Source organism: Alligator mississippiensis, chromosome 1 (assembly GCF_030867095.1).
Source record: "Alligator mississippiensis isolate rAllMis1 chromosome 1, rAllMis1, whole genome shotgun sequence".
Taxonomy (NCBI): domain Eukaryota; kingdom Metazoa; phylum Chordata; order Crocodylia; family Alligatoridae; genus Alligator; species Alligator mississippiensis.
The window spans coordinates 269520596-269534341 of record NC_081824.1 but is presented as its reverse complement, the minus strand read 5'-3'; the positions used below and the strand labels follow the sequence as shown (position 1 = coordinate 269534341).

General features: G+C 39.6%; 1 protein-coding gene across 5 annotated transcripts in view; it reads right to left on the bottom strand.

The window, feature by feature from the left end:
- Positions 1–5817: 5817 nt before the first annotated feature.
- Positions 5818–13746, bottom strand: part of VGLL3 (vestigial like family member 3) — a 38372-nt gene continuing 30443 nt past the window's right edge. For 3 of the 5 annotated variants that reach the window (XM_059720617.1, XM_059720613.1, XM_059720615.1), the window contains exon 4: positions 5818–13098. In XM_059720617.1, the coding sequence (XP_059576600.1) occupies positions 13096–13098 (3 nt within the window). In that variant the 3' untranslated portion in view covers positions 5818–13095. The remainder of the gene's footprint in view (positions 13099–13746) is intronic. The other 2 variants (XM_059720616.1, XM_059720614.1) reach the window with 1 other exon arrangement.

Here is a 13746-nt window from a genome sequence, read left to right as displayed (position 1 = left end):
ATGCTGATTGCACAGTAGCCTGACACTACTGTGCAGTAGTGTCACTTGGCAAAAACCGTGACGCAATGCTACTGCGCAGTAGTGTTAGGCTGCTGTGCAATAGTGTCACAAAAATAGCATTCATTGGTGCTACTGCACAAGTGAGCAATAACTCAGGTTACTGCGCATTCATTTAGTACTGGTTTATACAGTACTACTGCACAGTAATGGCTGTGTAGTAGCATCTTGTGTAGACATGGCCCTGGGCAGTAAAACATCCTGAGTTGCATATATGCTGGTCAAGACTTTGGAGCATTTTCATATTATGGTAGAGGGAAGAAGAGGGATGTCATACTTCCTACATGGAATGAGTTTGAGCAGCTGCTCCAGACCCTTCTCAACAAGTAAGAAGGAAATGGTAGAGCAGGAGTTTGAAAAGGACCAGGGGTTATCAGAACAATGAGCACTCTCCAGTCCTTTGAGCAGCTATTGGAACTGAGTAGGTATGAGTGGAACAAGAAGACAAAACTTTCTTAAAGATTCAGTGAATTACTTCCTGCATCAAAGCAAGAGTCAGTGAGTGTTCCTTGGTTCCTCATAAGGCTTCTGGCCCTCCAAGTTGTTCTAAGCAGTACCATATGGCCCAAAGAGACCTACTGAAAATAGGCCTTTTGCAAGTAGGTGAAAGTGGCAGAAACAGTACCCCAAAATGTGACACGCTGGAACGCTCAGCAGACAGTTCCCAGACTGAGTGGACACACAACATAAGGCTTTCCCTGGGAAGAAGCGCAGCAGTTGAAGAAGCTCAGCGACTCTGCTGGTGTTGCATTCTGTGCCTGTTTCTGGGTAAATCTTGTTCTCCCCAAGCCAGTGGTGACACTAACTGAAAAACATGGACCCTAGCAAACTGAAACTCCTATTGACCTCAGCAAGTACTGGATTTCACTCGTCTTCATTTGAATCATTTTCAACCTACAGCTTCCTGTAGTTAAAGAAAGAAATAAAATAAAATAAGAAAAAGTCGCAGCTGGAGTGTTATCAGTTAATCCTTTTAGTCACCAATTACTTCACTTGAAGACATAAAGACCGGTACACCAGTGACTACAACAGTACTTTTGTATCACTAGTTAGAAGGAACCAAACAACTACTAAGAAACATGTATGATATTCTGCCTTGCGGTACTGCTCTTGAAAGGCCAAATTCAATCAAAACCACACTCCATTCCACTTCCAGTGAAGTTTTTTTTTTTTCCTTTTTTTTATTGAACATGGAGTTCAAAGTGTCTGCATGCTATGTGGAAAGGAGGTTTCACTACAAAGTATAAGGCACTTCACTGAAGTTCAGGCAGTCTTTAAAGTGTCACATACCATTGAAAGAGCCCATCCAGCCGCCTCCCGCCTTTTCCACTGAGAATTGCAGTAAAGCAATTCTCTTGGAACAGATACAGAGGCTTAAAAAAAAAGAGATGGAAAAAAACCACCAATACACAGAGCCTCCTCACGTGAACACCCCACAGCTGTTAACTTTGTTTTGCATATTTTGCATATTTACAAACACAAAAATATTTCCAAACATCTCTGTATTTATTTTAAAATCCATCACTGAGATGTCTGGCAGAACAGACCCAGTGGAAATATATTTTCTGGACAACATTTACTCAAGCTGTTTTTAATATACATCATGGGCCTAATCTTGCTTCCAGCAAAGTCAGTTACAGAACTCCAAGTGATTTCCAGGGAAGTAGGATCAGGGCCCTTATAATTCCAATTTATTTTCCATACAGCCAAGATTTTCAGCCACCTTGTCTTAGAACAGGCAAGGAAGGCAGCATTTCCATAACAGTCCACTCCCTGTATTGGAGGGATTTTTTTCCCCTATACACTATATAAAAAGTGAGGTACATTTATTTGGAGGGTAGGATGGGGTGGGATACAAATAGTTCCCCCAAAGGACTCCCTCCAGACACTGAATAGCCTGTCACAAGCCAGCATCCCTGCACAGTCAGAGCAGAGCCAGGCGAGCTCAAGCTTGATGAGAGAGACGGTCTTGGGTTGGCTTCCCCTTATCTGTGTTTTCTACCTTCTAAGTTCATAATTGAAGCAACCCTAACACTCGTGTATGCATCTACCCTGAGCGTAAGAAGAGTTGTTACACCCATTTCACAAAGGGCGAGCAAGTCAAATGTGTGCCTGACATGGTAGCAGACCCCAGGGATTTTTTACGCTAAAGTGAGTGTTTATACCTTCATATGTACATCTCCTTTTTCACAGTCCTTTCTCAGCTGTGTAGGGGAGTAAGGGTGGGGGGAGATCCTGAGATACTCTTCTGCTTGGCACCGCTCAGATTGCAACCCTTGGCACGGAAAGGAGAGTAGAGAAGCTCAGCATCTGATATTTCCAGGATGAGCAAGTGGATAAGGAACAGAAGAGGACTGGAGGAAGCTCACACTATCCCACCCCCGAGACTATTTGCCAGCCAGAATAGCTGAACAGAACCATGAGTGTGGGGGAAAGCAGGAGGGGGCAGCAGTAGGGGCAGGGAATAAGCAGTGAGGCAATAACTTTTCCCAGAACAAATTAGGAAGCATGAATAGAACTGGGATTCTGAATTTCAATTCCAGCAGGTCTTTTCCTGAGCTGGTATAAGGTTACAGTCCCATCATCTGCAGCTTTGTTCTCACTGACCCAGAAAAATCTTGGAGACAAACATGGAAGATTTATTAAGATTGGATCTCAGTAGTACTTTGGTGCTGGAGACCTATGCAACATTCCTCCACAAGCTTGTTACATGTGCAAAAGAAAATAAATCTTTACATTTAGAAACTGTCTAGTCAAGAAAAAAAAAGAGATGAGAGAATTTTCAAATGAAGCAGTCTGATAGCTTAAGGCTGATTTCTTCTTTTATTTCCATCCACAGGAAAAAAATGTGTTAAGCTTAAAGAGGAACACATTTTATATTTTTGGCTAAATACAGGAAACTTTGTTGCTGTATGTGGCTTCCAACAGAGTGCTTTCTGCTCATTGGTGGGAGGAAAGAAACCAGAACTAGTTTCCACAATACCTTAACTAAGTGGATATAGATAACAAAACACCTGCCCTTGAATCTTGGTTCTACATGAACATTCACATAACAAATCATTTTCAAAGTTGCAATATCTCTGTTACACACTATGGCCAGCATTCGAACTTTATTACTCAACCTTTTTCCCTGAGTGATAAACCGTTGCAGATGTAAAGTTACCATCAAAGCAAAGGTTTGGGGGTTTCACAGTATTTCTCAATTGTTTTTAAAACACTTAAAAGTGATGTTTTGAAATGTAGGAGTTTACTGAAGGGTTGAGTATAGCTTCCAAAAGAAAAGAAATCAGTTCAGCAGTAGTTAGTGTCAAAGCAGAATACAACAGTTCAATTGTGAAAAAAATTCACCAGATGGCTTGGTGTGCACCCGATTTACTGTCTGTCTCATACAAAGACCCCCTAACCCTTTAAATTCTGAGGCTTCCCATGGTGGATAAGTACTGTCTCAAACGCAAGGACCGGTGGGTGCGCATACACAAGATGCTACGTTGCCGTAGCAAAGAGCTACTGTGCCATAGCTCGTTGCTATGGTGACATAGCATCGCTGGGCACTAACCATGACACTGACTCTCCTGTGCAGTAGCAGCTAAAGATGTTAGGTGATGGCACTGCACAATAACAACTGTGCAGTCCACTGAGGACTAGAGATATGGCTTTGAGTATCTTTTGCCCCAGGGAACCTGTGAGGACACTGAAAGGTTGGAGTGCCCACTCTGTGCTGCCAGACTTCCATATTTTCTAGGAAATACGTTGTACCTGTTGGCACAAATGCTATAAATCTAGAAATACTCAGGTTTGCTCTTTACTAGGGAGAAGTAACTCTCTGTGCCATCAAGCCGCAGCCCAGAAACAAGCCTTTAAGTCTAAACTACATACATTTACAGATAACAGGACAGAGAGCTTCTCAACTGATGGAAATCAGCATAATTCCACCAAAATCAAATGAATCGACACTGATTTATATTAACTGAGAATTTTGCCCTCTACTATTCAATATAGCATAGTTTCCTGAACATTCGTCCCCTTACTCTCTTTTCCTGACATTTACAGTGGTACTGATACAGAAAAGATGAGGCCTTTGTGATGTGAGCCTGTAGAAACTCTAGAGGTTGAGGAATGGGACTTCATAACTGAAAACTTATTTTGATAAGAGTAACAATCCATTAGAGAGAAAAATTAGTACACCTGCTAGGTCATACTTTTGATGACTCAGGATGGTATTCCACTGTAAATTTGCTCAGGGTATTTTAATTGTCAGACAGTTTTAATCATCTCAGAGCAAAGGCATTTTTATCACTTTTATTTGGTAATGTGAAAGATTTTCCTTTATGATTTTTTTTTTTTTTTTTTTACTGAGAACTTATATTCATTGTATGAACAAATTATTTCACTCCTGGATGTCCACCTCATTCTGATATCTGTTGACAGTGATTATATTCCCCATCTCCTTTACATCATTAATCAAACCATGCATATGTATAGTCTATTTATTATTTTTCATTGATCCCCATTTCACCAGCCCAGCCTCAATCCATATTGTCATCCAGTTTCCCAAATGCCCCAAGTTTCCTCCCATCTCCCATTTCTTGCTTAGAAAGTCCCAGTCTTCCCCAGAGTTTCTTCATTCCTAATCTACTCCCTAACTTCTCTAGTTCTTGAATTCTTGACAGGCTGTTTTCAGGGGGCTAGCTGAGAGCACCATGAATGCACAGGAAAGACAGCGTCCCTGCTCTCTGTTCCAATCCTAGTACCACACTGACCAACAACTGCACTGGGAAATTATATTTACAGGATATTCTGGCTCAATTCCTAAAACCCTGAGGTGGTGCATGTTCAGGATAGAAGGAATCTTTATAGAATTTTGCTAACAAACTCTAACACGTGTCTACAGAAGTTGTACAAACTGCAATTTTTCTAATGCTTGAAAACCTGGCCGAATGTTAACATCCTTGACACTAAAGTATCCTTCTCGATTAAATTTCTAGACCATAGTTGAAAGCAGGGGGAGATAAAAATTCTCAGTGATGCACCTTTAAGTATTGTTTTGCTCATGTCTAAAAATAAAAAAAAATCCATTTTTTTCTTAATCTTTTTCTGGTAAGTGGCTGAACTCCTTCTGCTGAAACTTTCAATAATCAAAAATAAAAACTTGAGAAAACTATTTGTCATGAAAAATGTCAACTTGAATGGATAAAGACTAGCAAAATGAAAACAGTGGCTTAGAATGGGGTGTGTCATGCAACCTTAATCACAGGCAGTGTCCTGCCTAAACCTACCATATGGCTTCAAGTATATACAAATAGCCTATTCTTTTGCTGGTGCATCTCATCTATAGCATTAAATTAATGAAAGGAAGAGAGAACAATGATTAGAAAAATTGATTTCTCAAATTAAATCAGGTAAAATTAATTAATTAAAATTAAAAAAAACCCTATACAATCTTCTGATAACATTTGACATGAACGTGTTTTTATGGAAGAGTCTCACTGTAATTCCTTTGCTGCTAAGAATATTCACTGTCCAATTTTACTAGTTTCCAGCTTAAAACACTTGTTTTACAATATGCTTTTCATCAGAACACAAATTCCTTGGCTCTAAAACACAGCCATATAAAAAAAAATTCAAAATAAAAACTCAGGATGCTACAATTTAGAGAGATTTATGAGTTCTTTAGTTGCATGACAATAAAACAAGAAAGCATTAGCTAGCTTTCAAGAAATACAGACAAAACCCAAAAATGCTACATAAAAAATATATTGGTAAAATTAACATTAAATTATTTATTAAACAATTAAAACAATTACACTTCTCTTTATACAGAGCCCTCTTTATATAGAGCCCTTTATACAGACCCCTCTTTTGTCCCAGAGGGGTACAAAAGAATTCAATAGCGTTCTGAGTGAAGCAGGGTTTGAAAGTGAGTGGGAAAAGAAAGGGACCCTGATTTTCTTGAGAGTCTTAAACAAAGCTACAAATGCTGGAGGGGGAAACTGGGATCATTCAGGGCGCTGACATATATGCAGTTCCCCGGTCTAACTTATGATGATTCACAGAAAGTGTCATGAGTTAGATCAACCCTCCCAATCCAACAAATATTCGCTATTGGATCAGGAGGCTGTGATCCAGCTCTCCTTTGGCGCTGATTGGGAGAGAGAGGCTGCGTGTCTGCAGCCGCTGTCTCCTAGCCCCGGTCCTCCTCTCCAAGCTCCCAGGCTCTCTCAAGAAGTGATGAAGGAAAGGCAGGAGAGTTTGTTTGGTCCATGTATTCCTGTGTCATGCTGGAGTGGGGGGGGGGGGGGGGAATGGGAACCCTCCACCTTGGGGGGCCTCTAATCACCTGGCCCCCACCCTCCAGTGCTGGCTGGGGAATCCACTGACCAAACTCACTCCCCTCCTTTCCCCCCCTTCTGTCCTGAAGACAATGTGCGGAGCAGATCTGGGCTGTCAACCCAGGCCTGCTCCCAGCCACGTTGATAGATGGTCATGAAGGCACTCCATTTCGGAGCACTTCCATCTGAACCCTCATGCAACGAGGGTTGAGATTGTCATGCAATCAGTTATTTTTAAAGCATTCTGTAGCTGTCACTTTTGTCAGTGCACAGCGGTAGAGTGCTTTCAGTGGCCTATCGCATGACAAACGGTCATGTCTGTTGGTGCCCTCAGTGCAGCAAAGACCTACAAATCTGCTATTAGTATCCTGTAAACCTCATTTATAATAAAAGTTGTTTTTTCAGTTACTATACAAGTACTAGTGGCCTGTTCCAAGTGGCTCATTGAAGTAACAAAAAAGGCTCTTATTTACTTCAGCTGGGTTTTGATCAGACTGTGGCTCAACGGTCTTGCCAGCCTTCAACACCATGGGTTTCAGATCAGGTCTTGGAGGCTGGTCCTCGTGATCCAACTATTATTAAAGTCTTTCTATTGACACAAATGAGGCCTAGATTATGTGTCCTATGCCATTGAAGTCAGTGGAATAATTCATGTTGGGGTCTTTATTTAGATGTTCTGTGCTGTGGGCTCGATCCTGGAAGGAGTGTGTACTGATACTGACAGTGAAAGCTGCTGATTAGATATTAGGAAGTACATGCCCCTCATCTCTACCCATCTGTATTGGGAGCTGAGGATGCACGGCCTTCCACAGGGAGCTCTAAACACTTTGCAGAATGTCCCCCTAAAATGCTGCTGGAGACTGCTGAACTCTGTACACCAACACCAGAACCACTGCATTTCTAATCACTGGGTGCCAAATAACCCATTGCCAGTGTGTAGATCAAGGGCATCAGCAACACTTCACAGCTATCTAGCTCCTTGTCTGGAACATGGTTATCCATGCAGAGAGACGTATGAATACAGGTGTCATCACCCCATGAAGTTTTCACATATTGTGTAGTGGTTGCTATATACAGTGCATCAGGTGTTCACCTCTGCTCACTTCAGGTCTTTGGCTTTGTATAACACTATTTGTGACACTCTTGTCACAATTAAAAGGTTGGCACTCAGTCAGGAAAAATTTCCATCAACTTTATCAAGAGCTTTCCCTATGCCACAACTCCAAGATTGGGCCTATATTACAAGTAACTTTTAATATACTTTCTAACTTTACCTGGGGTTTCAGTTCAGAACAAAATGTGTCAGGTAAACCTTATTTCCCCCGCACCCTTCAAAAAAAAAAAAAAAAAATCAGTAAGAACAGTAAAAATAGTGAAAGGCTTGAACATTTGCTTAAATGTAATATAATTAAAAAATCTCAATAAATGCTTTAAAGAAATGTAAGTTAATAGTCCATTACTGAAGATAAAGAAGTAGGCCAGAAACTTAGTCAAAAGAAACAGTCAACAATGAATGATATGCTCTCTCACCAAATGAAGATACATCACATTTCTGTTTATATACACCTATTAACTGCATGGTTATCTTTGTGGCTAAAACAAATTGGGACTTATCTAGAGTATTTAAAATCCCTTTCCATGTGCTAGAAAATTTCACCTAATGCTGAGGGTAGGACATACATAATAAATGCAAATTTCTACATTTTCAGTCAGATGGGATTTTGCCATATAAATTGAATTAATTTCTTGAGGAAATGTCTGTGTATATAGGGGTGGGGACGAAAAGCAAGAATACTATGTATAGCTCCAAAACTGATGGGGAAAGTTTTGATTTTAAAAGCATATTTCAAAGAAAGGGAGAGAAAAACTCCATTGTTTCAAGAAGGTTTCTAAGCTATAAAACTATTTCCAATTACTTTGCTTAATGATTATTTCTAGCACTTCAATTATAAAAATTAGAACAAAGTTGGCTTGCTCCTGCCAAAGAAATCTATTCAAAATTGTACATCTGCTAGTTAAGAATTATCAATTTTCAAGACAGAAAGGCCTATATCAAACCGAAGGTGAGAGCTGCCTAAAAAACTGATGGACAGATCAGGAATGGCCCAATACAGATAACAAAAAAACATGATAAAGGATGTGTCTACACGTGCTTTTATGCACACCTAACCTTAATGGGCATTTATACACATACTTTTTTGTCCTACAATGTGCCGGAGATCTGGTGGGTTGGACCAGACTCGATTAATCAAGTCTACTCCACATGTGAGCTGATGCACACTGAGCTGCATTGTGTGCAGTTGTATAAGCAGTGAAACACACTTGTATAAATGGTCAGCACACAAAAAATGGTGGCGGTGCACTTTTAAACTAAAACACCTTTGTGCACCGCTGCCATTTTCTCAGTACTGATGCACATTTTGCTACTTATATAAGTACATGCATCACAGCGCTGGACACATTTAAAAGCAGCCAGTGCTGTGGCAGAAGCATGTGTACAAATGCTCAATGTGCATTACCCTAATGTGCATTAAGGTGATTTAGGGGCATGTTCACACATGCATGCACTAATGCAGGTTCACGGACCAATTTGGGTTAGTCCCAATTTAATCCTAAACCTAATCTAAATTTAGTCTCATGTCAATGGACAAACACCACATTAACGCACATTAGCACATCTACATGTTTGCTAATGCAATTTAACTATTTGCAAATTAATCTGATACCTACTTTATGCAGGTATCAAATTTAGGCTCAAATAGCCTTAAATCACCATTTTTAAGGCACATTAATGGCATGCACATGTAGACATGCACCCTTAATGCGCCTTAAACTGGGCTAATGCGCATTAAATATGTACATGTAGACATGCCCAAAACTCCATTTATCAGATGTCTTAAAAGAAAGAAACCTCTACATAAACTTTGACAGTTATCTATTATACATTAACAAAAATTCCTGCAAGAAAAAAAATGTTTCCCCACTTCTTCGAGAAATAAGGTATTTTATATTTATATAGGTCCTCAGTCTGCCTTCATGAGAACACTAATTTTTGCCATAAAGCAATGAACTAATTCCTTTTGCAATGTCTTATGACAAACGAACTGATTCTGACTGATTAGAGAGTCTTTTTTCTTATCCCTTGAAGTGTAATCAGTTTCAACATTTCCTTTTTATTTTCTCTGCCATCAGGACGCTCTTAGCTGATGTGTTGCAAGTGAACACTCTCTTCATTTAAGGATGGATAGGAATCCAGCATCTGCTTCTCATAAGCACTTCTTTTGGTGAAGTTAATCTGCTGACTTCAACTGTAACGGTTTGTCATGTGAAAGGTTCTTTCTGTCCTTCAAGTTTTAGAAAATATAAGCAAACATCACTCCAGTTCTTACTTTAGTTTTTTTTTTTTCCACTCATTTGTTAGGTAAGGGTCAGTTTAGTAGCTAGTGAAATCCAGTTTACCGGAGGACAGGGTGGGAGAAATAAAAACTTTTGTCTTTTTAAGTCAATTGATTGGGTGTATTTACTGTTATATACAACAACAGGTTTTATTGGCACTTATCTCCCTGAGCTTGTGGAGCACCCAAAGTGTTTTAGACTTATTGTCAGGTTTAACAGTGGAAACTGGCTGTATAAAAGTCCTTCATGTGGGAAGTAAAAGGTGACAGATTCATAATATATTCATTCCTTCTACTCACTAACCTGAAACCGTAAGGAAAGCTTCTTTCAAAAGCTTCGTAATTCAGTCCTACTGCATTTTAAGTCATTGGGAGTTCTACCTTGAACTACCTTGAAAAAGAGAAGCAGGTCCTTTTATTATTTATGTTTATAAAAGGAGGCAATGAATTGGCCACTATTGCTAGAGATAAGTGAACCCCTTTTGATAAAGTCAAGATGTTTGAGAAGCTTTGTTTTGTTCTTCCACCTTCAAATCACCTTCCAAATCCAGAAAGTTACCAAGATTCTTCCCTTTTTTTCTTGGGATATTTTGTCTCTTCCCCTTTCAGACCCAGCCAAATTCAAGGGAAAATGTTTTTGTGTCCCCCTCCACTCCCACCCCAGGATTTCTGACATGCTTGAGAACCTGCCCTTGCAGTAACTAAGTCTTTGGGGCTTACACTAACTTCATCCCTCTAAGAATCTCCCTTTTGAGTAAGCAAGAAACCAGTTTTGCCAGGGCACCAGCATTGCTTATAGGAAGGTAATGGGAGTGAAATTCAGTCTTAGGAAGAAATAGTAAGGGTCATGTAACTGGGGGCTCAGAATGTAAAGGCTAAGGCCCAGATTCTTAAAAGGTATTTAACCATAGCTGCACTCAGCATTGCAATATCTAAGTACCTTTAAAACTCTGCTCTTAAGGTCCCAGACCATTAAAACATGTCCTTCAGGGTCTTGTTGAAGTGAAGCTCATTCTTGAGGTTCTTCATACCACCAGTTCCAACTTTTTTTCCATAAAAATGAAGCATGCTCAGCACTCCAAACTGAGTGTTTTCCAACTATCAACACCACAGTAAAGATGTTCGCTACTTTAAAACCAACAGTGTTTATAACAGTGCAGTTATATTTCTTTGTTTTTTATCTTCTGGATGTTTTGGTTGGAAATGGTGGCAAGAAAATTACATTATCTTATAGGAATATTTTGAAAAAGGGTAAAGAGATGTACATTCCTAAAGGTGCACTGAACAAATTATGATATTTTAAACAATTATGTTAATAGTTTTGACCTTGGTCCCACAATAGGCATCACATAAATGCTCCACTAAAAACAATGGAGTTTTGCTTAGAGGTTATACTGAGTTCACTGTAGCATTGGGGTTTCAATGAGCAATCCTTCAGCATTTTGTTAGGAAGTTACACCGCTTCATTGGACCCCACACATGTAGGCAAGCTGCTGGATATGGCTCTTCTTTACCATGGCCCATTATGAGGTCCTGCACATCTCGCTTAGCGCCCTGGCCAAAACTATGAAAATGAGTTCAAAATCTAAAATTCTCAACTGGACAGCTGCAAGGTCTGACTCTTGTTAATGTTAGCGATTCCACAAGAAATCTATGACAGCTGCAGGTGATCAGCACCTCACAGAAGACCTAACAAGTCTCAGGTTGGGCAACACAGTAGTAAGTCTACTAGAGCGCATCTACATGAGAGGCTATGTCACTGTAGTAATGAGCTACAGAGACGTAGCTCATCACTATGGTGATGTAGTGTCAATGGGCACGAACCGTGATCTGACACTACTGCACAGTAGCAATGAGTTACTGGGCAGTACGTCGTTGCTACCACGCAGTAGGGTCAGAAATGACCTATGCACCACCAGGTGGACTGCACAGTAACAGCGCTTAGCAAGTATTAAATGAGTGCACAGAAACAATTGTGCAGTCTGGCACACATGTAGATGCGCCCCCAGAGTCAGAAGTTAGCCTTTGAGGTCTTCAATCCAAGCTGAAGTTAATAGGAGCTAAGGGTTCAATAAGACTTTTGAGAACTCACACAGGTCCCTCAACAGATTACCAGGTCAGGCCAACTGAAAACATTTTGCTTCCAGAAATAGCTAACTTTTTGTAAAATTTGAACTTTGTTCTTGAATTGCCACATAAAACACATGATCATTAACACACCCTAAATTCCTGCTATTTATAGTTGTCACAGGAAAAAGGCCCAAGACACGGTCCACAGATGTCAATGAGAGTCTTCCACTGGCTTCAGTGGTCCCTGGATCAAGCCCAGACTCATTTAGTCCATTGTAAATGAAACAGAGCTGGAAATAGGGTTCCTCTGAAAACATTAGTCTTTTCTCTTTGCTAAAATGTCCCCAAATTCCTTATAGTCAGCATAGCTTAAAGCCATCTTCTAAAGCAAGAAAATAAATCTACTCTTTCTATAATATAATGCTAGTAGGAAAAATATTTGGCTGAATCTTTAAGTGTGAATTATATTTTACACTAGAATAAAAGGAAAAACCTTCAAAATCTTGTAATATGAAAACAATGAACGCTTGGACTATCCAAGATTTTGCTCTTAAAAACAAACAAACAAACAAACCAACCAACCAACCACAACCAACCCTTCCCCCCCCCCAAAAAATACCCAGACACATGAGGTAACAAAAGAATCCACGAATACAGACATCACAGACATCTAAAAATAAGCATTTTATACATTTTTGCCAGTGCTTCTCTGAGAGCAAGTTCTTTAAACAGAACTTAACAATTTTACAATTTTTTTAAAAAAAATATGTCATCCTAAAATTGCCATCGATCCTTAACCAAGCTTTCTGTATTTCTACAAAAATAGATGCACAAAGAGATACAAATACTGTATTCCTGAAAGGATGAGTGCCGTAGTCAAGGCAGAATCTTTTTCTGACGATCAAAGCAGTTCATAAAAACATCAGGCTGAACAAAATACTATAAGAGGAGCAAAAAAGAAGTTAGATTGCTCAGCTGCAGCAGGCTCAGATGAGGAAAGAGGGGAAAAATGCATTTTTTTCCTCAATGTTCTGGGACCTAGAAATGGTCTTAAAGGAAAAGGCTCAATTGCAAAAGCATAATGGCTGGCTCTTCATCTTCCCTTCAGCAGAGAGTCCTTTGAAACAGTCAACCATTGCAGTATCTCCATGCCAGCTGTGGGGATTCCAACTCTAGCTCGTGTTAAGCTATGTGTGAACTTCAGAACCAAGAAGATTCCTTGGTCTTCTCCTGGTGCTGTAGACCTACTTTTTGGGAAGGAAATAGACAATTAAAATGTAAACACTGATACCGTTATTTCCTTGCCCTGAGAAAAAGAAACTTGCTTAAAATCCCTTATAAAAATAAATCTGCTAATCATCTGTTTACAATACAATTGTATTGGTGGACTTGTTTATGATGCAGCTGCCTCTCAATTTAATTAAATGTTGTTTATTTCACAGCATAGAGGGAACTCTTCTAAACTACATGACAGCCTTGGACAAACTTGCATAGCTCAGGAATGCTAACAAAGTCCTGTGTATGCTTAGCAAAACTGTATCTTTTTTTATTCTCATTTGGAAATGACCAGGCAGTAACCAGGCCCTTCAACAGTGTTGTAGTTGTAACATAAACAAGCAATTATGAAGTAGAATCTAGTTTTGATAGTATCATAAAAGCAGCCTACGTCTATGAAAAAAGCCCTACGTCTTAGACAGTTAGGAATATTGTAGGCTCTCAGACATTTACAGCTTTTCACCTTTAAGAGCTGGGGAAGAAGAAATGTTCCACAGCAAGTGAAAAAAACGAATAATTTCACCTACAGCACATCAGCTTTTTGGCCAAGAAATCTTAGTGCTTCCACATGGGGAAAATAAATGATTTTCAGCTTACATTTGTTATACATTTCTCTGATA